The sequence below is a fragment of the Drosophila erecta genome, unplaced genomic scaffold (assembly GCF_003286155.1).
Source record: "Drosophila erecta strain 14021-0224.00,06,07 unplaced genomic scaffold, DereRS2 tig00000055-arrow-pilon, whole genome shotgun sequence".
NCBI lineage: Eukaryota > Metazoa > Arthropoda > Insecta > Diptera > Drosophilidae > Drosophila > Drosophila erecta.
The window spans coordinates 8,263,305-8,289,814 of NW_020825200.1; the positions used below are offsets into that span (position 1 = coordinate 8,263,305).

General features: G+C 41.0%; 2 protein-coding genes across 8 annotated transcripts; one reads left to right on the plus strand and one right to left on the minus strand.

Moving 5' to 3' along the window:
- Positions 1-2,314: 2,314 nt before the first annotated feature.
- On the minus strand, positions 2,315-26,502 carry LOC6542262 (G protein alpha o subunit). Of its 5 annotated transcripts, none has more exons than XM_001969011.3 (8): positions 26,133-26,502; positions 24,812-25,069; positions 15,839-16,023; positions 15,580-15,740; positions 3,144-3,272; positions 2,949-3,078; positions 2,720-2,873; positions 2,315-2,657 (listed from the first exon to the last, which is right to left on the minus strand). In XM_001969011.3, exons 2-8 carry the CDS (start codon positions 24,927-24,929, stop codon positions 2,470-2,472), a joined length of 1,065 nt encoding a protein of 354 aa, XP_001969047.1. In that variant the 5' UTR covers positions 24,930-25,069; positions 26,133-26,502; the 3' UTR covers positions 2,315-2,469. The 5 variants fall into 5 exon arrangements, with proteins under 5 accessions (XP_001969047.1, XP_026835417.1, XP_015015076.1 ...); XM_026979616.1 differs by having other exon boundaries at positions 26,292-26,501; XM_015159590.2 differs by having other exon boundaries at positions 26,323-26,500.
- Positions 5,352-14,876, plus strand: LOC6542281 (probable cytochrome P450 49a1). 3 transcript variants are annotated; one of them, XM_026979614.1, is made up of 14 exons: positions 5,352-6,150; positions 8,171-8,403; positions 8,638-8,801; positions 8,874-9,039; positions 11,864-11,944; positions 12,018-12,134; positions 12,240-12,316; positions 12,790-12,985; positions 13,053-13,227; positions 13,288-13,457; positions 13,529-13,607; positions 13,672-13,777; positions 14,213-14,334; positions 14,416-14,876. In XM_026979614.1, exons 2-14 carry the CDS (start codon positions 8,204-8,206, stop codon positions 14,527-14,529), a joined length of 1,767 nt encoding a protein of 588 aa, XP_026835415.1. In that variant the 5' UTR covers positions 5,352-6,150; positions 8,171-8,203; the 3' UTR covers positions 14,530-14,876. The 3 variants fall into 3 exon arrangements, with proteins under 3 accessions (XP_026835415.1, XP_026835414.1, XP_026835416.1); XM_026979613.1 differs by having other exon boundaries at positions 8,174-8,403; XM_026979615.1 differs by having other exon boundaries at positions 5,353-5,883.
- Positions 26,503-26,510: the final 8 nt, after the last annotated feature.

Here is a 26,510-nt window from a genome sequence, read left to right on the forward strand (position 1 = left end):
AAATTCAAAGCCAGCAGCAACTACATATATGACTACATATGTAATCTAATTCATGCAAAACCTTTTGCTGGCTGTTAGGAAATCATGAAACGATAACGAAAATAACAAAATTGCTGTTGGTTTTTGTTTTTGAATAAATAGTTTTATTTGAAAATGGTTTTTGCGTTTTTGTTTTTTTCTTTTTGGTAGAATTTTACAAGTTGAATGGAAATACATACGTATTAAATATTACAGTATTTGATTGGGCCAGGATATAGTAGAGAGGTCGGGTGGGGTCATGGAAATGGGAAAGTGTTGGCTGGCCAAAGTAAATGCGTAGAAGTGAATGTTCGCTGATCGGTATATAAAATCTTGGAATTGTACGGACTTTGTGGCCAACACGGTTTTTGAAAAGTTTCACTGGATCTGCTGGGGTGTCCAATAAAAAGTCGAAACGATGTCGTTTAGCTTTTTTCTTTTTCAAATTGTCCTTACTCTTTTTTTCTTTGTTCTTTTTGAAGGTTAAATAATATTTATTTTGCTAATAAACTTACTTAGTTGATGTTTAAGTTGTGTGTGTTTGTGTGCGTTTACATAAATTAGACTTAAAAACTATAAAACATAAATGGATTTCCGTCCAACTAGAGCAAGAGCACAAGTGGGGATATTTCCGTAAAGGAGGAGGAGGAGGTGGAGGAGAGAAGTAGAGAACTGGGCAGATACAAAAGAAATACTATTAAAATAACAATATAAATTCATTGCAGCTAAATCGTCATGTAAAATCAAAATGCACAAAATACATACATACAAAGCATATACATAATAATTATAATAATAAGTCTAATCAAACAATTCAACATACTCGGGGTTAAATGCCATTCGCTAGATACAGTCACATACATTGTAGGTACATGTATGAAGATGTTTTATCATTAAATGTAGAATTTATAAATTATTATATTATTACATACAATCCTTAGTTTCATTGTGGGAGATTTGAGTTCTGCGTTCCATTCATTTTGATTCATATTTTTGTGTGTGGGTGTGCGTAGATATGGCAAAAATATATAGCATGCTTTTGTGCGCCGCCAAAGTTGAATTGCGTGTTTGATCTTCGCTGATTTGCCTTGCTCCTCGAATAAATGCCACAAATCATTGTAAGTTACAACAAATCAGCTTAATAAGTGAAGGAAATTATATTTAGTTTGTGTTCAGTATGCGTTTGTGTTCGTGTTTGCTTGTTGTTTGTGTGTTTGCCAGCTAAACTTCTCCTATACACGTAAACTCAACAAAGTACAATTTACATTGAAATATATCAATCAATTATCGATGGCTGCTGCTACTGCTGCTCTTTACATAAGTTAGTTAAGTGGCCACATACGCTTTGCTTTACTTGACTCTTATCTGGATTTTAGTTTAGTTTTGCTTCGTTTTTGTTCTTGTAAATACAATAGATAGATTTTATATCCGTTTCATTTATCTTTAAATTTTACTTAACGTTAAAGATTTTGCTTTTCATATATTATGTTTTCTTTTCCTCGTTTCTTTTGTTTTTTTTTTTTCTTTTGGTTTGGTATTTTATATTTACTTTAGCCCACACGCTGACACTCAATCAAATGAATATTGATATTTCCTTTGCCGCTGGATTTTGTTGAAACTTTCGAACTTAAGTCTAAACAAGCATGACAAATGCAGAGCGTTGATGGCATGAATAATTTTAAAGAGAGATTGCAACAGGAAACATTTAATATATAATATTTATATATATGTATATATATATGTATAGAAGTGTATGTATATATATATGCGGTATATGTAGATATACGCTCGTTTGGTTTTTGTTTTAATAAATACATGAGGAAACTAAACTACACATAAATTATGAAATTCTATAAAAATTATTCAGACCAAACAACAACTGTATGCAATGCTGGCGCTTGTGTATGTCGAGTGAGTGTGTGTTAGTGTCATGTCGTACATGTGGCTTTGCATAATGCATATGTATGTGTTTTGTATATGTTTATATATAGGAAATGCCTTTCAATCAACTGCCTTTTTTCAGATGTGACTTTAATCGCGTGTCCCAGTGTCAGTTGCCTGCCGCCTCACTATCATTGTCGCCCTGATAATCATTAGCATTGTGTGTATCTGCATCTGCATCTGCATCAATATTATCGATATTATGTAATGTACTTGTCGCTCATTTCCCCTATAACATCCATTCGGGATTTGCGTCCATCCGCCGTTTTTTTTGTTAAACAAATAAAAGTTCTTTGGGCTTTGCTTGTTCAGTGTCCTATGTTGTCTGTGTGGTTGCGGTTGGTTGGTTCTATCATCTGCTCCTAAATTGTTTGGTTTTTGATCAATGCTGGTGGGTTGTTGTGCTCCCGCGCTGCTCTTTAATACCGTTACGGTGTTCCCTGCTAACGCCCCCATTCTGCTCCACATAATCGTCATCATCATCAACATCGACTCGGCCTAGAATCCATCTTAGTACAGTCCACAGCCGCGCAGGTTGTTTGCTATGATGACATCAGTGACAGCATCGAATACAAACTGAATGTTATTGGTATCTGTGGCACACGTCATGTGGCAGTAGATTTCTTTTGAGGTTGATTTGTTTTTCGCTTCAAATTGAGCCTGAATGTAAGCAGCCGCCTCGCCGTACTCCTGTCCACCTGAAATTTTCAAATATAAGATTAGTAAACGGCATACAACCGAGTTTGGACGGACCACTCACCTGTGTATTCGGGGAAGCAGATCGTCAGGGGACTCTTGCGAATCTTCTCCTCGAACAAATCCTTCTTGTTCAGGAACAGAATAATCGAGGTGTCCGTGAACCATTTGTTGTTACAGATCGAGTCAAACAGTTTCAGCGACTCTTGCATGCGGTTCTAAAACGATTAAGATATCAAAGTAGTGAGATTTGTGTACAGCAAGTAGTATAAAGGTATCAGACTCAATCCTACCGTGGTTTCATCCTCATGCAAGACTTGATCGTACTCGGACATGGCCACGCAGAAAATGATCGCCGTGACATCTTCGAAGCAATGTATCCATTTCTTACGCTCCGAGCGCTGTCCGCCCACGTCAAACAATCTATAAGTTTAAAATATGACATTATCAAAAAGATGCATCCTCTTAAATCAGACGTGTTTACTCACTTAAAGTTGAGGTTTTTGAAGGAGAAGTGTACCTCAACGATGCCAGTGGTCTTGACGCGAGTACGCAAGATATCCTGTTCAGTTGGCTGGTAATCCTTGGCGCCTAACCGATCCAAATCGTCCAGGAAACTGCAAGGAAATGGTACAAGGGGAGAGTGTTACAGCCCAAGGAGCTAAATCATTCCATTTCCCATCACACATCGTTTGACCAGACAAATGTTTGTCCAACCCTTCCACCCGTCCATTCTCAATTTTCCGCCCGTAACTGCCAAGACTTGAGCAAACAATTAAGGCGCAGACCAAAGCGCTGAGCAAACAATTAAAAATAAAAAAAAACCTGAGCGCGCGCGTGTCGAGACCAAAGGGAAATGGGAAATGGGGAAAAGCCGCCGCACACACACTTACACAGCTCACTTGGCTATGCAAACAGCTTTCCCTGCAGAAAGTAGCCATTCAAAATGATTCCTATTTCCGTGACTTGTTCTGGTTCTAATTTCCGTGCATACAAGGCATATTTGCATATTTCCCATAATAGTTTTATTTGCCGGTTATGTAACCGTCACCCAACCAAAGGCATCTGTCAGATACAGATGGAGGCGTTCAGATCCATATACAGAGTCTGCGTGCTCGGGAGCAAAAGCGTCAACAAGTAGGTCATCAAAGAGAGGCCACCAGTGAGTCCAGTCGCCAGTTATATGTGTGTTTTGGGGCCATAATTAACGTGGGGCACGCAATGCCTTAAAAATAAAGGGCTCTGCGGAAGCTAATGTTATTTGTTGGACAGGTTTTCTTCGGGTAGTAAATAGTTTTTTGAGGCCGGTCGAGGAATCTGCGCTTGTTATCGCATCAATCTCCGCTTGACTTGCTCTTGTGCTGAAATCGGATGCATTGGTCAACTGGTTTTCGCCCAAATTACACGCACAATTGCCCAACAAGTTGGCCAAAGTAGGCAGCACCAGCAGCAGCAGCAGTAACTTAAGAAATGGCCATGCGTCTTCCCCACAGGGAAATTGGTCAAGTCATGCTCGCCCGACATAACCGCAAAGTGCCAACTTTCTTGCGGAAAAGTTGGAGGTATGGTAAACTGCATAATCAAAGCTAATGCCCGATATTCGTTACAATTTCCTAGACAAACGTTAATTGAACGGCTGCAAACGGATCCGATGGGTTCGCCGATTGGGCAATAGCTTGGTTAGCACTTGGCTGCCCGAGATCTTATTTAACATGTCCATCACAAAAGTTTTCTTTTCTGTTTACTGATCCAAAACCGCAGACACACATGCAGCTGTAATTCGTAAGCCCGGAAAATGTGTTGCAATGTGTGGCATGTGCCTGAGTTGTGGTTTCTTGAAAGTGGATCATAGACCTGACAAACAAATTGCAGGGAAAGTAAGCTAGAGATTGAAAAATTATGCTTGCTTTGACGAGAGAACAGAATCAGAGAATCAGAGAGTCAGTTTAAATACTTTTGCAATTCCCTATTCTAATATTTTTAAATATTTGTAATCAATTTGTATGAATTGCTTAAAGGATTAAATATTCTTATATAAAAAGTATTACTCCCACGTATTATTATACTTGTTTAAAGTATTTTCAATTCAGTACTAAGCCTAGAGAGGCTTGCCGAGAAATTTAAAAACAAATCTCCAAACATTTGACAAATTTAAAGTTTCCTAAATCCCTGAGAAAACTATTTTTTAAAATTGGCCAAGCCCTTCGTAGCTGAACTAAATGAAGAACTCCTTCATGTTGTTTGCACCTCAGCCTTGTTAATCAATTCAGCTGACTTATGCCAGATAAGTAAAGCCGTCATGCGAAATTTATTTGCCGGTTTCCGCTGACTATTGTTTTACTAGCTTTTATGGCCTTTTCAATTAAGCGATTTGCGCGCAATTTAGCCCAGCGAATGGGTCGTTAGTCCCAGCAGTGTTTTATAATAAATTATTTATTTTACATAACCCTCAAACCACGAACCTCCTCCGAAACTCGTCAGGGCCCTCATTAATGTCAATCAAGGGAGTACAAGTTGTTATATGTATATTATCACGAACTTTTCCTTTTTGATTGCGATTATTAGGCACTTTCAATTTCGTATGGACAAATTGCGTTATTTATAACAGAAAACCAAAGCCCCAGTTTCTGGGCAATAAAGTTAGCTGCTGCAGTGGCACCAATTAGCACACATACCATAAGTGACAAAACCAACAGAAACGAAAAGATTGCCGATCGGCAGTTGGTGTGGCTATAAGCGTATGGCGTATAGTGTATAAGTAGACTAAGAAGCCCGGCGATCGCGTTTAGTGCGTCGCGGTTGGTCTACGAGGCAACAGCTCCAGACTATAGAGCTCCATTCACAGCTCTCGGACTCGGATTCGGATTCGGAATACGTTTCGGTTTTGGTTGCGGTGGTTTCAAGTCAGAGATACCGCAGATAAACTTCGCGTTGCGTGACAAAAGACCTGGCGAATCTCCCCGCCTATTCAAGTGCCTGTGAGCGAGTGAGTGGGATATTGGCCACAGCAACAATAGAAATCCACACAACAAAAGGCATTAAAAGCTGTTTTTAATTGTGCACCAACGGATTGAAAGTGTTTGGAAAACCGAGACCGCCAAATAAATTAAAACTAAAACTGAATCGGCAACAAGTTGATTGAAAACCCAACCAACTGGCAGTGCAGGCCGGGAAAAACGCTTTTAGCCAACTAATAAACTAAAAAAAAAACACAAATCAAACGTACAAGTGAGTTTTCCTCGAGAGGTGTTTTCCCAATGCAATTTGGGCGTGTCAAGTAAACTAGTTGCACTCTGAAAAGCATTCAGTCAACTTGGCTGTCAAAGAAATCAACGTTTAGCGTGAAAGGCCAATTTGATAATACCGGAAAATTGATGGGGGCAGAAAGAGTATCAAGTATTTAATAGGAGGCTCTTGAATGCAAGTGGTGTAAAATAAATCATGAAAAATAGCAAAACTCATAAAATTTCTACTACAATTTGCATTGATTAACGGGTATGTAAACAAATAGATAAACATTAAATGCAATCTCAAATAGGCGATAAATAATTTGACAAATTTTTAGAAAAAAAAAAAAAAAAAACAATTATCCGCATAAAAGACAAATTAAAGTGATGAAAGTGAGTTTTCCCAGCTGCATTTTACCAGCACATTAGGCAAGCTGGCTAAACTAGTTGTGCCTCGAAACTTGGGCTACTTGGGCTACTTTGGCGGCGTGAAAGCCAACTTGAATATGCGTTTTGGCCACACCTCGAAGGGCGAGTCGAAAACCAATATCCAACTGATTTGCCAAGATGTCGAATGCCAGCGAGAGTGACATAATCGTTTTGGGATCTTCCGACCACCTTTGCTCATTTAGCAGCTGAATGCTAATAGGATTCCTTTCGATTTCGTATTCATTCGAGCGTGAATTTAACGCCACCCAGCTGTCCTCCTACCAAATCCCCCGGCGCAACCCACTACTGTTTGGAACAATGGCCATAAAAGTCAACGACAAGTTGCTGCTTGACATTTCTTCTACATTACTCGCAGGCGCTAGGATTATCACTCAAGTTCATTATAACCGCCTGGGCGATAAAACCGCGCTACATATACACATGTATATATACATATGTATTTCAGATAGTTGTTGTTGGTAGCGCTCGAGAGCCTCGAGGTCGTCGCTTGTGCGACAAGGGCAAGGATAAGCCGCTCTGCTCCGCTGCCATTGTGGCGCACAAGTGTACACAAAAAATGAAGGCAAACAGAGAGAGAAATGAAAAGAATAATGGCGGGCTCAGCCCAGCTAACTTTCTGAATTCGGGTGCGCAGATTTGTGTTTCATCAAATTTTCGGCATTTAAATTATATTGCCTTTCGGGGAGCAGGCGCACAAAAAGTCTGAAAGCAGCAGCCCAGTCACAAAAGTGCCACTGCCACCATTGTTCGATGGCATACGCGGCGTATGAGCAATCTTGCCTCGTTGCCACTTTTTCCGCCTGCGGTGGAGCAACTGCTCTTCATATACTAAATGCGTGTGAGCTGGCCAGTTTTGTGAAATTTTGGGGTAGAAATCAAAGTTTAATGGCACTAAGTCCAACTTAAGTTACAACTTAGGCTGTTTAAAACTTTGAAAGTACGTTTTTATGGTTAGTAAGTTCCGCAAATTGTGGCAGCCGTTTTAACTGGCTTGGTGAGTTGAAAATGATAGAATTGCCAGACTAACTGACATAGTTTTAAGATATTTTTGTAAAGTAATTATGCTATTCGATTAAGAACTTACTTTTCGTAGTTGCCGTTCTATTTCCAAGAACTATTCAAACGCTTAAAAGCACTATAAAATGTTATTTATATTGCTTCCCTTCAAAGCCTTCGTTGTATAAGACTTCGCTTTTTGCACAACAAACTAGACTTGCCCTTCATTGGGGCTACTTCAATAACTCTTCAATTTGTGTTTTCTTTGTTTGAACTCACATTGCACGAGAGCTTGTAGCTTGCTCAATTTAACGCTAGCTAACTCCGAGCCAACTTCATTATTGGCAGCAACCATAAAATGGAACGCACCAAGTCTACCCGATAAATGGGAATCCCCTGCCCCTCCTAACATGTATTCCTCTTAAGTGCTCCACCGAGATCCAAAATTCGAGGACAAGGGACAATTGTCGATTGTTTGCTCGGTTTTGTTTTGCAACCAACTCGAACTAAGTGCTGTCAGCGTCTGAAAGTTAAAATGAATATGGATTTTGCGAGTGTGCCACAATATTTGCACTCTAACCGAACGCTGTTCAGCGTTTTAGACTATAGAATCCAATGGGGGCAATTGGGGGGAGGGGAGTCGTTTTGAATAATAAACGCGAGTGGCCTTTATTTATTATTGATTGATTTTCCCGGCAAACCACTTGGAAATGCATCAAAAGTTTTGCCGCCAGGAGGAGCGAAAGCAACGCCATGAGAATCAACATAAATACACAATTTAGTTTGCCGCCGGCAGCAGATTGCTCAACTTGCTCAACTTTTTACATAATACCATTCCCCAGCAGGACCGAGTGGATCCGAGGACCAAACCGAAGATGTCGGGCTTACGCAAAACATCCATTGCGCTGATGAGGCGCTCCACATCCAGCACCACCATACTGCCGCAATCCGGGGGCGGTGGTGCGGTCTCGCCGCCCAGCAGCGGAGTGGGCGTGGCCACGGAAATTGAAAAATCAATTGCAATGCAACGGCTGCGGACGGGAGAGTCGGCGGATCTGAAGAAATTAAATGTCAGGTTTGTGATTTTCCCCACACCAAATACTTGGCTCACAGAGAAAAAACAATCGGTTACTTTTCCAGTACTTTTACTGTACATTTTGTGCTTAAGAATATTGAATTCAATAATAACACATTCCACATTGAATTCAAATAATAACACTCGCTACTTACCAAATGCATTGATATGTAACAAATTATAAATGATCTAATAATGTTTTCCTCACTGCATGCAATTTGCACTAATTGACAGCCAGCAGGCCGTTACATCAGTGGCAACAAGGAGTGCTACAACAAGCGCACTACCAGCAGAAACCACCACTTCTCCGGCGGCTGCAGTGCGTCCTTACTCGGAAGTGCCGGGTCCATACCCCTTACCACTGATTGGCAACTCCTGGCGCTTCGCCCCACTAATAGGTGAGTGGCCATTGGTTTCCGTTGCAAATCCCCGACAAGGATAACTAATGCACAACTGCATTCGACCGACAGGAACATATAAAATCAGCGAATTGGACAAGGTCATGAATGAGCTGCATGTGAACTATGGAAAGATGGCCAAAGTGGGCGGCCTGATTGGTCATCCCGATCTGCTGTTCGTCTTCGATGGCGATGAGATACGTAACATATTCAAGAAGGAGGAGGCGATGCCGCATCGGTGAGTAATGAATCAACTTTTGCCATCATCCTACGGTGGTGCAGTGCTAAATTGCGTATACGACGTGTGTGGCATGTCAGTTCGATGTGATTGATTATCTTCTGCTTGTTCATAAGTCGTGATCTTATACATATAACTCAAAACCCCATTGAGTGAATTGTTTAATCTGATTGAAGTGTTAGGCTATAAGATTATTGATCGTATTTTCAACTGTTATGGAATAGCCATTATGGAATTCGCCATTCGCTAAGCGGGGCGGCTGTTTACCCAAGATTATGCCTATGTACTGCATGGCTGCACCTGGTCTCGGTGTAACGAGAAATCCCCCACATAAATGCCGGAGCCCACGCACATGGTATAGCAAATTTATCCACCGCAAAGGCAGTCATGCATGGGCGTTTCCGACCCCCTTCCCCTTCCCGCCCAATGCAAATGCAATTGCTGTTCACTTATGCGCATACCGAATGAATGCAGCCTGTCATTAAATTATTAACTAACGAAGGCACAAAATGGCGATTGCGCCTGGGAAAGCGGATTAAGCGGGATGTGTGCAAATATGGCGACAGATTGGAATCAGAGGTAGAATTCGTACATCAGTGTAGTATTGCCTTTACTTTATCTGACTAAATAAATGATTACTTTTGGAAACCATAAGCTTTACTTATAAATATAATAAACAGACATCCAGATAAGTTGGCGTGTAAAGATGTCATTCCGATTAAAGGGCTAGCGCTTGATAAAACAAAGCCATCAAATTGAAATTAGGTGGGACTTTCACTTCTCGTTTCTATCCGATCCGTAGGCCTAGCAAACCGTGATCCAACCAAAATAAATCCAAACAACCGAACGATTCACAAAGTCCGACAAGCGTTTTGGCATCATAGAAATAAATAAAACTGACCGAAATGATGAAGGAAAGAAGTAGACAAAATGAAAAACAAATAAAACGAAAGTCACACAGATCGCTAACGTGTCCATAACTTTATAAGCTTTCTTTTCTCCGCCTTTCATTCCGCCTATCACTCGGATTTATCTGCGAGCCCAGCCATGGCCATGAACCAAATTTAACAAGTTACGCTTGTGTTTGGCATACCTCGAATCGAGTATCTTATGTATGATATGGTTTGATGGTTTGCAGACAACAACACGGATCGATAGTGAAGCGCAGACAAACCCCTATTGTTTTGCATTTGGCGAACGCGTTTAGCAAGTCATCATTAAAACGACTGCAAAGAATCACTAATAGATTGGACATGAGACAACATCAACGTAATGTTGGCTCTTTTTCGTTTTTTGACCGCCAGACAGATTGATGAATGAACCATTTGCCGGCGCAGATGTGTGAAGTTAGCTACTACTCACTGGTCTACTGGTCAACTGGCCAACTGGCTAACTGACTTATTGACTGACTGACTGACTGACTGACAGACTGACCAACTGATTGATGAAGATATTTGGCTAAGGGAAATGTACACAAGTGTGTACCAGAGGCGTCGGCTTTGTTGACTTTTTACGAGGCCCATAAAATCCGAAAAGACACCCCATTTCACGGAAAAGCATTCCGCGGCTTTGGGGCCAAAGTTCCGATCGTGACAATCTTTGGGTTCAAGTTGTGGTTACAATCTTGTAAGCTGCTGGTTTCTGGGGGTTCCCGGTTTGGTGTTCGGAATGCCTATGAAGTCACTTCGGATTTAGCGTGAAATCTTCACTCAAACGAAATTTTGTTTATTTCCGTGCTTCTTTTTATACTTCACGTCTACTAGTACAAATTTTATATACAAATAGATTTATCTTTTACAACGGAATTTACTTTTGGATAGTAAGTTGAAGGAAAAGTAAAACCGGCCTATTTTTAAACTATTGCGTTCTTCACAACTGACTGCTAAGATTGAAATTTGCATAATTCGAGGGGTATATTACCTGTTCCATAGGCATTTCAGGTTTGAGTTCTCTTGACGTTCGAAAACATACATATTTACACTTAAATCTCGCATTTAATTGAGCATTTTGTTGCCTGTGGCAACCCATTGTAGCTACGAATCGAGAAACAACAGCCAAGCCAAAGGCGGCAAATTGTTGGCTAAATTGTGGGCCAGGGTGGTGCATAAAACAAAAGCCAATAAATACGCTTCTTCTATTTGCCCAGTGACATGCGAGTAGGCAAATATAATGCAAGTTCGAGGTGGGCATACATACATAGGTACGAGTATATCTATATATATGCTTGTATATCAGAGCAACTGGAAACAAGAGTAGATGGAGTTGAATCGCTTCATTTTCTGTGGGCTGTATTACGAATTTGTGTTTGATGTTGTCGTCGCCGGTCTGTCTGCACGCAAGGGCAAGCGACCTCAAAGAGGGCGGTTGGGTGGCCAACAGGGTGCGGGGTTTTAGCCACACCACACCCAGCCATGCTCACACTTATACAGGCAGAGAAATTGGTCAAATGAGAGATAACATGGCGCTTCTTTGACTCCCCGACTGATGTTTAGTAATGCAATTTTCAATTATTTAAGGTTGTCTCTCTTTTTGGGCATATGTTTTTGCCTGAATTATGATTTAAAAGAGTTCGTACTGTGTATTTAGCAATAAAATTAATTGATCATTTAACATTTGCTCTGATTGGGCCATAATTGAATACGATTTCTGCTTATTAGGCATTTGAGAATTTTAAATGGCCATAGTAATAGAATGTCTAGCTTTAACTTGTTAATTTAACTCCCATATGCTAGTATTATTGACAACATGCTAATAGTTTTCGTTCTGTGCACTTTCCGGCATGTCCCTTTGTGAACACCCTCTTTTTATTTGCTGTGCAACCCAGACCGTCGATGCCCTCACTGCGCCACTACAAGGGCGACCTGCGACGCGATTTCTTTGGCGATGTGGCCGGCCTAATTGGCGTGTAAGTAATGTGCTTATATAACGGATATTGTGGCGGGCACATCCATCGTATTTACCAATTCTACTTTATTCAGGCACGGTCCCAAGTGGGAGGCCTTCAGACAGGAGGTGCAGCACATCCTGCTGCAGCCGCAGACCGCAAAGAAGTACATTCCGCCGCTAAATGACATTGCCAGCGAGTTTATGGGCCGGTAAGTCGGAGCCTAAGCATCCAGCTGGCGGCCAAGCTGTGATGCAATCAAAATGTACATCGATATAACTATATGTACCTATGTATACTATATATCCATCTGCAGCATTGAGCTGATGCGCGACGAAAAGGACGAGCTGCCAGCCAATTTCCTGCACGAGCTGTACAAATGGGCCTTGGAATGTAAGTTGTTGCCAATTTGGCTTTACTTATGCGATTATGACACTTTGCTGGCAAATCGTATTAAAATATTGCAACGCAATTAGGCTATAATGATTTCGAAGGACTATTGCAGTGCACTCTTGACAGTTATAAACTAAGTTTAGTTACTTCTCAAGTGTTTTTCCGTTTATTTTGTTTAGACTGTAAAGGAGAACCCATTTAAAATTACTTTGCGCTGTGAATCCTTCTAGTTAACTATTTATTAGAAGTTTTAGGGACAATTTGTTGGCTGAGCAACAAGAAAACCCATCAACTCTCCATATTCGCATATTAGAAAACTTTTAATTGGCTGTTTTAACTATTGCATTTTTTCTTGGAAACTGTAAAGCGTAGTAACATGGCTCTTCCCAGTAGAGAAACGGTTGTGTTTATAAAAAGTATGAGGAGCAGGTTTAACACAACTTTGTTAATTCATTTATGAAAACGAACTCTAGCTGTCGGTCGCGTTTCCCTGGACACGAGATTGGGCTGCTTGTCCCCTGAAGGCAGCCAAGAGGCCCAGCAGATAATCGAGGCTATCAACACATTCTTCTGGGCCGTTCCGGAATTGGAGCTACGAATGCCCCTGTGGCGGGTATATCCCACCAAGGCATATAGGAGCTTCGTCAAGGCTTTGGATCAGTTCACAGCGTGAGTCGCATAAAAAGAACGAATAATTGGGCAAATAATCACTGGATAAAATCTCTTTGCACCCCAGAATTTGCATGAAGAACATTAGCAAGACCATGGACAAGGCCGATGCCGATGAGGCTAGTGGATTGCCCAAATCTGAGGCAGATATATCCATTGTGGAGAGAATAGTGCGAAAAACGGGCAATCGCAAACTGGCTGCCATTTTGGCATTAGACTTGTTCTTAGTTGGAGTCGATACAGTAAGAAATTCTACTATATAATACAAATAATATTATTTAATGCATAAATTTATATCGTAGACCTCTGTGGCAGCCTCATCCACAATCTATCAGCTGGCCAAGAACCCAGACAAACAGAAAAAACTCTTCGATGAACTGCAGAAGGTGTTTCCCCATCGGGAGGCGGACATCAACCAGAATGTCCTGGAGCAAATGCCCTACCTGCGAGCCTGCGTGAAGGAAACTCTACGGTACGCCAGTTCTCTCGTTAATTGTGTTAAAGTGACCTCTTTGAAAGGTAAAACCCCTTTTAACCTTTTAGCATGCGACCCGTGGTGATTGCCAATGGACGCAGTCTGCAGTCGGATGCTGTCATCAATGGTTACCACGTGCCCAAAGGCGTAAGTTACCTGAAAGTGGTGACCATTTCGAGTATGAGCTCATTGGCATATTTTTTCCTTTCAGACACACGTTATCTTCCCCCATTTGGTTGTTTCAAACGATCCCGCATATTTCCCAGAACCCAAGCGTTTTCTGCCTGAGCGCTGGCTGAAGCAGTCCACAGATGCAGGTGAGTTGGATACCAAAAAGTGTCACGTAAGAGCGCTTTCGTCGAGCACTTGGCTCCTAAAAACAGTGACGGTTTTAGTGACAGACATATATTTATATATAGGAGAGCAGAAAAACTGCTTTAAAAGTACAGTTTGAAGAAATATAGTCAACGTTTTGAACGCAGCAAACACCAAACTATTAAGTATCTACCACTTATTTGTTTGATCTTGCATGGATACATATTAGATGTGTATCTAAAGACTTGTTTATGTATGTACAACGTTTTACGTAGAATGCCTAATTGTTTATTGTGCTTCCGATATACAAAAGTACAGTTTCGTGTGCAGATATGATTTATTTTCTTCACGACAGATTATATGGTGGTATATTCTGTTCCAAGTTGAATCCCATATTTTTTTCGCAGTGCTCTAACCAGATTGCCGTTTATTTTCAGCTGGCTGTCCCCATGCCAACCAAAAAATTCACCCATTCGTGAGTTTGCCCTTTGGCTTTGGGCGTCGCATGTGCGTGGGTCGTCGGTTCGCCGAAATCGAGTTACACACGCTGCTGGCCAAGGTGGGTTTATTCATGTTCTGCACCTGGCTTTGCCAAAAGTACAACCCCCTTTTAATTTGCCATTTTTGATTCCCGGCACAGATCTTCCGCAAATACAAGGTCTCGTACAGTGCCGGAGAGTTTGTGTACCGTGTGAACTCCACGTACATACCACAGTCGCCTCTGAATTTCAAGCTAACGCTGAGGGACGAGTGAGTGAGCAGTCTGCACCAAAGGGAACTGGGAACCCATGGAGCTCAAAGCTGCAGTGGCAGTGGCACACGGCGGATGTGTGATATTTATAGTCAAAGCCCAGCTGCTGCTGCTGCTTCTGCTGCCGTTGCTGTGCTTCATTTTAATTAAGCAAATGTACATGGAGCACAGTTCCGACAAATTCAGTACATCCCATCGCCATGAGCGCAGTGTAACTAAACTAAATAATCGTTGTGTATTTATGCGGATACATGTGTATATAGGACCCATTATATTTCAACATGCTTAGTAGTAGTTTTTTTCTCGAAGAATAATTGTACCCAATAAAGCGTCGAAAAGTATGCAGTAAACAGGCTGTTTCTGTTTGTTTTTCTTGCCTGGCATTATCATTAATCAAAAGCCTAGTGAGCTTAACTTGGGACAAAGTGTGATGGCTAAGGTCAAGCAAACGTCAATCTAGGCTCATGATTAATTACTTTTTAGTAAGTGTATCATTAGTTCTATTGGCTGAATTTAAGGGTTTATAACCCGAGCGATGTTAAGGCCACAAAGCTGCAAAATTCATTTTATTTTTAGCAAAGCGTACAGAAAACCCAAATATATTCAGTTTCAAAAGTAATTAAACGGGCGAATATCACGTATTCAAGAGTCATTGTGAAGAGGCTTAATATAGATGTGAAGAAAGCGCCGATAATGATATGCCAACATTTATTTTAGCCTGAAGAGCTTGAGAGTATTGCATTTCAGTGGCAAAAATGCCAAATGTCTTAGTCTTAATTTGAGCTTTCTTGCTCATTTGGCCTGCTAAACAATTACATTTAAACGTTATCAATTAGCGCCACATAAGATTTGCTATGCTTTCAAAGCAGACTACTTAATCACACCCAAATATACCATTTAAAATATGATTCAACTATTCATCAGCCGGCAACAACTCATTTGGAAACTGATTGCAAATACAGCATTTGAAATAATTCGCTTCACCATCTGCCGCATCACTTGGCAGCCCAACCAACATGGATAAACACTTGTGCGATATGGTGTGGTACTCACTATTTTGCGGAATCGTTTAGTTGGTATTCGTTGCTGCGCGAGAAGCACTCCTGGACACCGGCGTCCTGCCAGAGGCGTTTCATGGCGGCCAGCAGCTCCTCCGAGAAGGGCTCGGTGTCGTGCATGCGTTGGCACACGTCGAACACCATCTTGGCATCGCTCTGGGATGGGTGGTAAAGTGGCATGAAAATGGACAGGTTAGTGACTGTGACTGCGAATGCGACTGTGAGTGTGAATGGGGCACTCATTGGGGACTTACCTCCCGCTCGTTATTGCTGTACTGAATACTTAGGGTTGGCATCGCGCGCAATATTGCAACTAATGATTGTATTGTGTTGCTGTAGACAACCGGTCGATATTGTTTAAAGTCCTCCGCAGTGAAGCCGCTCTCGTGAATGATTTTCATCTGTTTGACTATTGTGCTCTTGCCCGACTCACCGGCACCTAGAAGAAGAAATGGTGGGAGTTAGGATTACATATGTAATGTGTATAAACAAGTATAGGGTCTTTATGCGTCTGGTTATGCTTTATGGTTATCGGCGCCGACAAAAGAGCTCGTGGGGCGGCGGTTGCAAATATTTATGCTGCGTTTAGTTCTCGAGCACTAAATGTCTGTGCTTTGTATTCCTCAAGTGATGGGCCTAATGGCCTTTGAGCACACAGAGCCAGCCAACCACCCACATCACCATCATGATTACTATCATCATCGCCGTTGTCAATGTATCATCTTGAGATGCCGTTGGGCAAAAGAAATGAGAAAAACGCAAGGGGTGTGGGTGGGGCCAAGTATAAATGGCAAACAAAGGATTAATTGTTTGGCCCTGGTCATCCGGCAACTGTATAGACTCCTTTCCTCGTGTACATCTCTATTTCATTGAGTTGTTTTTTTTCCATTGAGGCTTTGAAGGATTTGTGAGCTGCAATTCCAGCAGAATTTCCATGCAATTGAATGCAATTTGTTAATTGAGTGTCTGCTGAAGGGGGTTTTGTGATAAACGAGATAATCAAGATAGCAGGCAGCTCGGTTGGAAAATTGCTTAGCCTAGCTGTCCTTGGGAAAATGGCATAATTTGATAAATGGTAATTTCATTTGCCTATTTTCGCTGCCTACTAAGCTTAATCCTCTCTAAGAAGCTTTAATTAAAACACAATTGGTTGGCCATAAATGAAACTGCTTTATATTACTTCTAGTTTAGTGCTTATAAACTATCATATAATCATATAATAAAATACTAAGTCTTTGGAGTTTACATTATTTGAATGTCTTTATTTTCTATCGCTGCAATATTATAATGATACCAAATTAGAGGAGATCTTATTCTGGTATCTAAACATTAGTTTAACTTATGATTTCTATCAATGCAAAGTTGTCAATTCTTCATAAAACTATAATAAAGCTAGCAGTTTAAAATTATTGTTCAAGTTTCCACGAAACTCTTTTATATAAGGGCCATGTAACAGAATATAGAGTTCATTGTCCACCACTTGAAAAAGTCCACACATCTTTAAAATATCTTCGAACAGTCCACGACGTAGAGCACCTCTCAGAAAATGTTTAGATTTGGAAAACTCAAGAGCAGCGATCAGAAAATTTTCCTGGGTTGTTTATAGAGGCAATCGGGGGACTGAGTAGGCACCTGAGATTAATGTTTTGTTTGTGTGGAAATCGAAGGCAAAGTGCTTAATTTTAATGCTTTCGTGGATTGCAGGAAAACAAAAGATTCGGCAACGAAGCAGGATGGTGCTATTTTCATACGTGTTGCTCTGATTATTATTATGAATTCTTGGATGTGCACGGCATGGCAGTACAAAAAGTACAATTTTTTAAATAAACATTTCCAGTACACTCGGCATCACACACACACGCAGTGGGTGTTGCCTGAAAATGAACATTTTTATTCTGAAACACACGCAAAACTGTCAGAAACTGAAATCTTCTCCCCCTGCCAAACATTTTCGGCTTTCGGTCCGAGCAAAAGAGGAAATTAAATGAAATACCCAAAATGTAAACAGCGAAATGGGGCTGTTGGTTGGTTGGAAATATGCAGCCGGAGATGAGAGCTACTGCAAAGTATATGAAAAAAATGGATATTACTCATGCGCCCAGCTGAACGAAAAGCGAAATGCAATTTTCCTACATTTTCCGCCTTGATTAACAGCACAAATTTGGTCAATTCACATACTTTTCGCAGCGGAAACAATTCGCAAACCTTATTTATGCCGATGCAATGTCTATTTTTCATTCGGTAATGCCTCCCAGCGGACATGTTTATTACGCCCGCTTATCACAAATCGGAATCCAATTGCAATTACAATCAACTGCCATATATTATTGTACATATGCGCACACTATATCGCCCGACTTTTGCACACAAACCCTCTATTCGATTCACCCGCAAGCGAGTGACCTTGAACTTTCCGTCTGATACATGAAAAATATTATTGTGATTATTAAATTGATGGCATTTCACATTCGCTCCAAGGGAACTGTGCCAAGAAAATGGAATCACCACTTGCAGTTCCTCTGTCGGCACAATCGATATAATGTAATTAAATAATTAAATGGCGAAGTTCAGTGGGATTTATTTAACGGGTGGCATAAGTTCCACTCAGGATGACTTTCATTTTCGAGATGGACTGTTTATATTATGCTTTATTCCCAAGCAGTTCGATCATTTTTAAAAAGACCCGACTATAACTGACTATGTTACAATTATAATTTAGCAGACAAACGAATTAAAATAAACAGTTGAGAATGACGTGATTTAACTAAAAAAAAACATAGCCCTTTTAGCTAAAAACGTGTCAAAGCGAAGGACCTTAGAGTGTCCTGTCTCGCACCACAAATAGCATCGGTCAAAGGCCAAGGCTGCCATAGTGCCGAAGCTCATGTCCTAAGGACATTTCCGCGCATTTAATGAGACGCCAGGGCAGCCGCTAAGTATGCTACACTAATTTTAGCCAAGCAGCGAATTAAATATTCATGTGTATGCACACTCAGCGAGTTGGGTTACGTTCGATTCGAATTGTTTCGATTGTTCGTTCCCGGGGAAAACTCACCCAGAAGCAGAAGTTTGATGTCCTTTGCCGCCTGTATGCCGTCCTCCTTGAGATTGCGCTCGATGAGGCGACTCCTGGCGGCTGCGGCTCGCTCCTCGGCAGACTGTGCGCAGCCCATGGTGCGTATTGCCTCGACGCAAAACGTTTTGAAGGTCGTTTGGTATCGGCCAACTCAATGGCCGACTACGTTGCCAGCGAGAAAAACCAGGTGTACAACGTGCGGGGACTCGAATTTGGGGGGGGACTAAACTAACTTCGCTATCCGAGGGATTCGATCTTGTCACTAGACTTCAATTTTCAGTACGGCACTTCAACTCGATATTCGATTTGTTAATCACTTCTATTGGTTTATCAGGTTTTTGATCTTTGGATTTCTTCAATTCAATACTGCAACATATTATGTCACCAAACAATTCAGTTTTGTTTTTATCTGCGCATTTTGTTTTGAGCCGCACAAAAAGGATTCTCAAGGATACCCGATTTGACCGCTAACGGTAGAGTCTAATTGTAAACTGAAAAATTCGCATGTCCAAGAGCGAGGAAACCCGTTACTCGCTATGAAATTTGGGAAATTTTGTTGTCTTTGGCTAGGAAAAACTAGAAACTAAGAGACCCAGAAAGAGAAAGAGACTGAAAGCAGCGAGTAGAAAAGCTCTAGGCGAGGGCTTTTTGAGCCACGGAAAAATGTGTAAGGAGCTTGGATTCATTAACCAAAACTCAAAATGCGTAGAAATATGGCAAAAATCAATAATTTACGATTACTGCATGCTCATTTATTTTTATTTTTTTTTTTTGTTAATTAGTTTCATTTTTAATATTTGCTTTTTATTGTAAAAGGAGCATACACTTAACACCTCCATAATGACAACTTTTGTTTAAATTATTTTATTCACGCGCTGTCTTACAAGTGGCCATAAACAAAAGAGAGGGAGTGAGAGGACTGGAAAATGGGCACATGCTGACGCAAGGAGGCGTTTTATTTTTTGTATTTTCAGCCAAATAAGAAAAGCACAAACAAAACTTTTCTTTTGTACACTTGGCAGCTATTTGTTTTTGTATTCCAGCAGGCCAAAATGATTCATGCGTTTATCAAAAAAAAAAAAGGAGGGGAGAAAACGGGGGTAGATCTTTGGCGAATCACACATTAAGCGCCAAACTGAATTGTTGAGGTGGCTTTTAGTTTACACTTTTTATTATTACATTTTTTCATATATATTTTACACTTATTTCACCGTTTTCTGAACTTTGGAACTTCAAATTAACGGTTTTAGCTCCCTTTGGTGCGAGTTTTCTAGAGAGCTGGCAGAATTCAACTGAACTAACGGAACTGTGTGCCTGGATGCGCTGGAAGTGCTCTCGCTCTCGTATTCTGGTGCCGCCCAAGAGGAGAGCTTTCTTAGTATACACGAAAGCTCCCAGAGACACTGAGAGAGGATGAGAGAGAACCTGCGCCTGCTCCACTGGAAAGTTGGAGAGCCAAAATAACGAGTCTGCGCAGGACGAAATCAGCGAGTGGCCGCAAGACAAGGACAACCCCAAAAATCAACGAGTGCGCCCACGCGATATTCGTTATTCTTTCCTTTTTCCCCGCTGCGTTTCTTTTTTTTTTTTTTTTTTTGAGCAACTTAAAGTGGCTTTGCAGTTTAAATGGAGAATGCCAGTGGTACCCCTCCCCACACACAATTAAGTCGATGGCTTTAGAACTTTGCCACGTTTATGGGCCAAGCCAAAGCGCATTAGAACAAAACAGTTGGCCAGCAGCAGGATCTTTTGTGTCCTTTCTCGCTCTTTCCACGCCTACATAACGTTAGAGCGGAAAATCGAGAAAAATCACCATTAGAGAAAACAATCACATTCGTTCGATTGATGGGATTCCGTCGACGGGAACTGTGATTGAATGGCTCAATGGCTCAAGTACCTGCAACTGCAAATCGAGATAAAAGTTATGCCAATTAAGGCTATCATAAAAAATGTCATTGTTCCTCAATTAAGGAATTGACATGGCCATCAGCGGTCGAAATGCCGACAATTATTTATGGTTAATTGTACAGTAGAGCCTCACTGTCATTAGGTTATGGTTCGTGCTATAATTCAAATAGAAAGGATGCATGACTATTACATGTAAGCTTTGGTTCTCAGTTATGTGATGGCAAATTTTTCTGAATATATAACTAAATGTTTTATTAGACATGTTCAAATAAACTCAATGAACTTAAAAATAACTTAATTTCCTATGAAAAATTATACAAATACGTACTGTAATTAAAAATAAAATGTAATTGATTGCATCCCACTTGTAATGAGCCCTCACATCTAATAATCTTAAATTTCCAAGAAGGGATACAATTGACAATTTTCCCTTTCTGCTTATATTTTGCCTTGAACTCATCGGACAGTCAATTACGTGTTGACATCTTGATTCTGAACCTACAACAAGGGGCAATGACGAAGAAAGTTTTCCGGTAAGGTTTGATTTTCACAAGAATTCTGGCACTACCGCCCCAAAAAGTTGAAGGCGGCGCTAATTACCTGTTGTTGTGTCAAAGAGTTAAGAGTTAAGGGAAAGCGGGCAATTTAACTCAATACGAGCAAATGGCGTGACAAATAGGAAATGTTGAAGAAAGGACTATTGAAAATGCAGGACATGCACGGAATAATGAAGTGACAAATAGTGAAAAATAATTCAACATTTTCTAATTCTTGTATTAAGTGTTAAATATAATTCTAAATTGAAGGATTTTACTTGTTGGCCTATTTGATATGGTTTCGGTACTGAAAATCAAAACGACTAGCAATAATGAATTGATTAGTTGTTAAAGAATGGGTATTCCCGAATTTGCTGAATTTTTTGTGCAACTTTTATAACTAAAACCACCAATATTAATATTGCTCTTCGCACACTATTTGAAATTCAAAAGGGACCCCTGTTGTCACCTCGATGCCCCTGACGAGTTTAATTAAATTATCACTGTGCGAATATGGAGCAAAACGATGGAAGTCAAGCAAAATAGAATTGAAAACAATGAATGGGCCAATGAAATTATTGAATGAATTGGGAACCAAAAGCAGAGGGGGAACACTATATGTAGATAAATGCGATTGGGTGAGGGGCCGGAACCACAAACCAACCGAACCACAGCCAACGACAAACGGCAAGCAAATTGACAACTTTTTTTCCCCGTTTTTGTTTTATCACGCGAACTCTTCGCTCTTTCGAATAAATGACAGACAGCGGCAAAGTGGAGCACTTGTGCACTTGTCCGAAACAATCTGCACCTACCCCAAACCCAAACCCAAGCCAAAACCACCCATCCATCCACTGCGATTTTCCATTTTCTGTCGCGTTTCATGGGTTGCAGGTCGCGAGGCCTTTTGGCACTCGGTCGACATTTGACTTTGCTCAATTACGTTCGATTTGTACTGTATTTGGCATCTTTTATAGTTTATTTAACGAGCCCGTTTATTGTCATTTTGTGGACTGCTTGGCTCCGAAAGTTCGGAGAAGCGGGTCCATACCTAATTGCTTTGCTACATTTGTTTAATGTTCCAGATTGGATGGGTTGTCGACAGCTACATACTTATAAGTGCATTTCTTTCGATCAGGAAATATAAGTACATTTTCAATTATTTGGATTCAAAAATTTAAAAAACATGTGTGGCACATTAAAGGCTTTAAAAACAAGCGTTTTATTCTCGCCAAAGTCATGAATCGAGATGTTTTCCAAGAATAGGGGTTAATAGGTTCCTATTAAATTATATTCTCCAGCTCCCAATAAATATAACCAAGAATATAATTAAGAATCTATTATTTCGACAAATGAACGACTGATTCATTACTTACTAAAGAAGTGATATTATCAATGCAGTTCCATAATATAAAAGCCTGATCTTCAATGACTATATATACTATTAACTTTCCCACTTGCTGATTGGAATATAACTATTATATTATCCCAAAATGAAAACAAATCTCATCAAGTTTATAAAAATGGAACCTTGTCAATTTAACAATTTACCTATATTTATTTCTGTGTCTTACAACAGGCTAAATTGTACGACGTTTATTTCTCATCTAGTCCGGCTGAGCCAGCAATTGTTTCTTCATTGTTTCACGTAGCCATATCACTCGGCACAAGGGCCGGCAAAGTGGCAAACAAACGAGCATCGAACGTTTCCTCAATAGACTTTCCTTTCGGCTTGAAAATTATGCCTCAAGTGGCGGTTTCTTCAAACTTCCGCCAGGAGGCGCCACTCGAGTGGCACAGTGCTGTGGCAAAGTATGCAGCCACACCCAGGACATGTACACGTTTCCTCTGGCTCCCTTCCGTCCTGTGCCACTGTGTCCATTGTTTCGTTAGTGTTTCCTGGCCGCCGTTCGATGCTTCCGCCTGCCATTCGTCTGCCCCTCGACCTGCCCCCCGCCGCCCGCTTTTGGGCACCACCCCCTGCAGAGGAGTTCCCCATCACACCGCACTTTCAATGGGCCTTGTTGCAACATGGCTGCAATTCACTCCTCGGCACTCCTCGCCACTCGACTCTGCTCCTTGTTGCTTGTTAGGGCGTTTAAAAGTTTTGCCTGATTGCACAGAACAACAGCGAGCAAGTGTGGGGGAAGTAATGGGTCTACACAGAGAACAAAATCGGGTTTGAGGACCAGGGAAAATGTATTAGTATGAGGAACATTCAGATCAAAAATCATCACGCTCAAGTAAGTCATACTGGGCGTACAATGTATTAACTTCAAATCTGGTTTGGGGTTTAGATTTATATTGTTCCTAAAAAAATGCAAGTTTTGGTACGTTTGAATACCACTTTAAGTGTATCCATGATATGGAGATTTTGTATGTTTTTCGCAACATGTTTGTGTACATTGTTAAAGTTAAAGAGATATTCCTGTGTACATTGCAGCGTTGTCCTTTTTCTGCCTGCCTGCATCCCTATATTGTTTTCGGTGGCGAGTCAAAGTCAATGGGATGAACTGACATTTCGGTGTCAGTGGCGCAACCAGGTTAACAAACACTGTACAGCGAAACCATGGTGCATGAAGCAACCGCCCACTGGCACACACGTGCCCACACAATTGTTTCAATGTCAAGTGGCGTCGATTGCCCTTATCTTTTGGCGAATGCAGACGCACTTGGCTAAATCTAAGGCTAAGGCTAAGGCTGCACAAATGCACTCGACGATGACTGATGCAGAATAGGGATGACAACAATTACAATATTCACCATATTTGCATATTTCAATACTTCAACTATCAACTAGATGTACTGCTTTCTTAGACATGGCTCATTTTAGTACTTTTTCTATATTTTTTGTAGAATATTGTAATTATTTCATCACTATCGAGCTGAATGGTACTGAATCCACTTTAATCGAGGCGAGTCATCCACAGGCCACATGGCTCCTTGAAACTGTTTAGTTTTCACACTCGGCTGCCACGAGGGAAGATGCAACTGTTGCTGCTGCCATTGTCTAAGATGTTGCATGCACAGTGGTGCATGAGTTCATTTTATTTTGGGATATACTTTCCACATGCAACAGCCAAAAGTTGACCCAAATTACTGCGGTTTCGCCTTGGCCAAAAAACACGCTAAGAATAGTTTTGTCATGGAATCGATTCATCAGCAATCAAATAGAGTGGAATAACCTTGAGTTTGTTTCCTTTTATGGGGCAACAAGTCGTTACATTTAATTTCAATAACTCTCAAGTTCCCAACTTGGTCAGTTGCCAATACCTTTGTAAGGGAAATAATGTGAAAATGGAATGAAAGGGAAATAAGGTACCTTATATACAAAAAACATAGTTTTAGAAATCAGTTTTCCCAATTGAAGTTTGCCGCTGAACCAGAACGATAACTTAAATAAATTTAAAAAATGTGAGCTCTGATAAAAGCCTTGATAGAAAGCAAAATTGCGCTCCACACATTCAGCATTTCCGCCGCAGAGTAAAAGTGTGCGCAGTAAATATTCCCCTATCTATCGGCACATAAAACCGAAAATAAAATTTTCCAAGTGCTCCGGAATCTGGCGGCCGATAAACCAGCAATTTCCCTCGAAATAGAACAATAGAGTCGAGTGGAAAGGTAAACGCTCAGCAGGATTTCCATTTCCGGTGAGGGAGAACCAAGTGGAAAAACGGAGAAAAAAAGGTGGCGAAAAGTGCACTTACCCAGCAGCAGGAGCTTGATGTCCTTGGCCGCCTGGATTCCATCCTCCTTCAGATTCTTCTCGATCTGTTTGGATCGCTGGATGGCGGCGCGTTCTTCGGCGGATGTGGTGCAGCCCATTGCGTTTGGGTTTGGATTTTGATTTGGATTCGGATTCGGATTTACACAGGGCTATTCGGTTTTCGGGCTTTTCTTTTCCAATTTTCCTGGACTTTTTCTCTTTTTGTCTTATTTGCTTATTTACAGTTTTACGGTTTCAACTGAAATGGAATATTGAACCCATCAACAATAACAAATGCACGGGTCAGCAGATGATTCACTATAAACAGTGCGCGATCGATAAGGCGAACCAATGAATATAAAGGTTGTTCTAATTATACAGCTGAGTTCAAAAGAATAGTAGCGAGTTTTCTCAAATGAATTCTTTTTTTAATTGTCATGCTGTTTTCTGTGTATAAACAAATTTTTTGCAATATTTTGTTTACTATTATAAAAAACACAGCTGTATATTTAAAAAAGCTTATTTTTATTTGGATGATCTCAGTATATCACATCTTTCTTAGCTGCACACATGGTTTATGGAACACCGCGATCGCTCTACCAAGGTTGCACTGTACTGAGGCAAGCACTAATTTTATGACCGCCACTGTCTGTGCACTGGTCCGCGCACTGTATCAATTATGTTGCTTTTGTTTTTTATCAGCAGACGCAAAGTAAAAATAAAAGCAATGATAGCCAGCTAATTTGCATATGGAGCATGTTTGCGATATCGATACAAAATTCATCAATCGCGCTGATAAGATAAATCCATCAGATAATGCTGGATGCGATAAGAACGATGGTAATTTATCTTGTAAGTGAATTAGTCCCGAGGTCAAAAAGCGAAAAACTGAAGCTTCGTTTTTTTTTCTCGTACTTTTAAAACACTTTTTAGATTTTTTTTTTTTTTTTTGGTTTTTATTTGTATGTTTTTTATGCAGTGTGTATGTATTAGGCGTGGGCGTAGGCGCTAAAAAGGCGCCGGGTTGTTGGAAAAAAGGCGGTGGGCTGTGGAGTTTTCTTTCGAGCGTTTGGTTAAGCACATTAAAATATGCAAGAAGTAATGCCGTTTTTATGCAAACTGTTAACCATTTCGGATGTATAAATTTTCATTTACTTGGTCGCTGTTTCACTCACACACGCGCGCACACTCACTTACTCACACGCACGCACTACGCACTCTCACGCGCTGCACACGCCACACCCCCCGCCCACTGGGCCGCCACCCACCACCACCCCCCGAGTTTTCCTTTTTTTTCCGCTTTTTTTCAGCTTAACATTTACCACCGCCTAGTTTTCCAGTCGTATACACACCGCACTAGTGTATGTGTGTGTGTGTGCCTCTGCCTCAGCCTGATCTGTGTGTGTGTGCAGGAGGCTCTCTTTTGCGTTTGGCTATTCTTATTGGTTCCGTTCGCTTTGCGCTTCTTTTTCGCGACTCACTATTGTTATTGCACCGATCGTGATAGTTTACCGTTGCACTTGCCGAGCACTTGCACTTGTATTTTTGGCCGCAGTGATATTGGTAAATTGCACTTTTCTGGTGTGCGAAAATTTAGCTGCTCTCTCTCGCTTGGTTCGCTCTTTCCAACTGCAGAGCGGGGCGTTCGAACAGCTGGTGGCGGCGTCGGTTCGCAGCACTGGTCGCTGCGGGGGTGGACG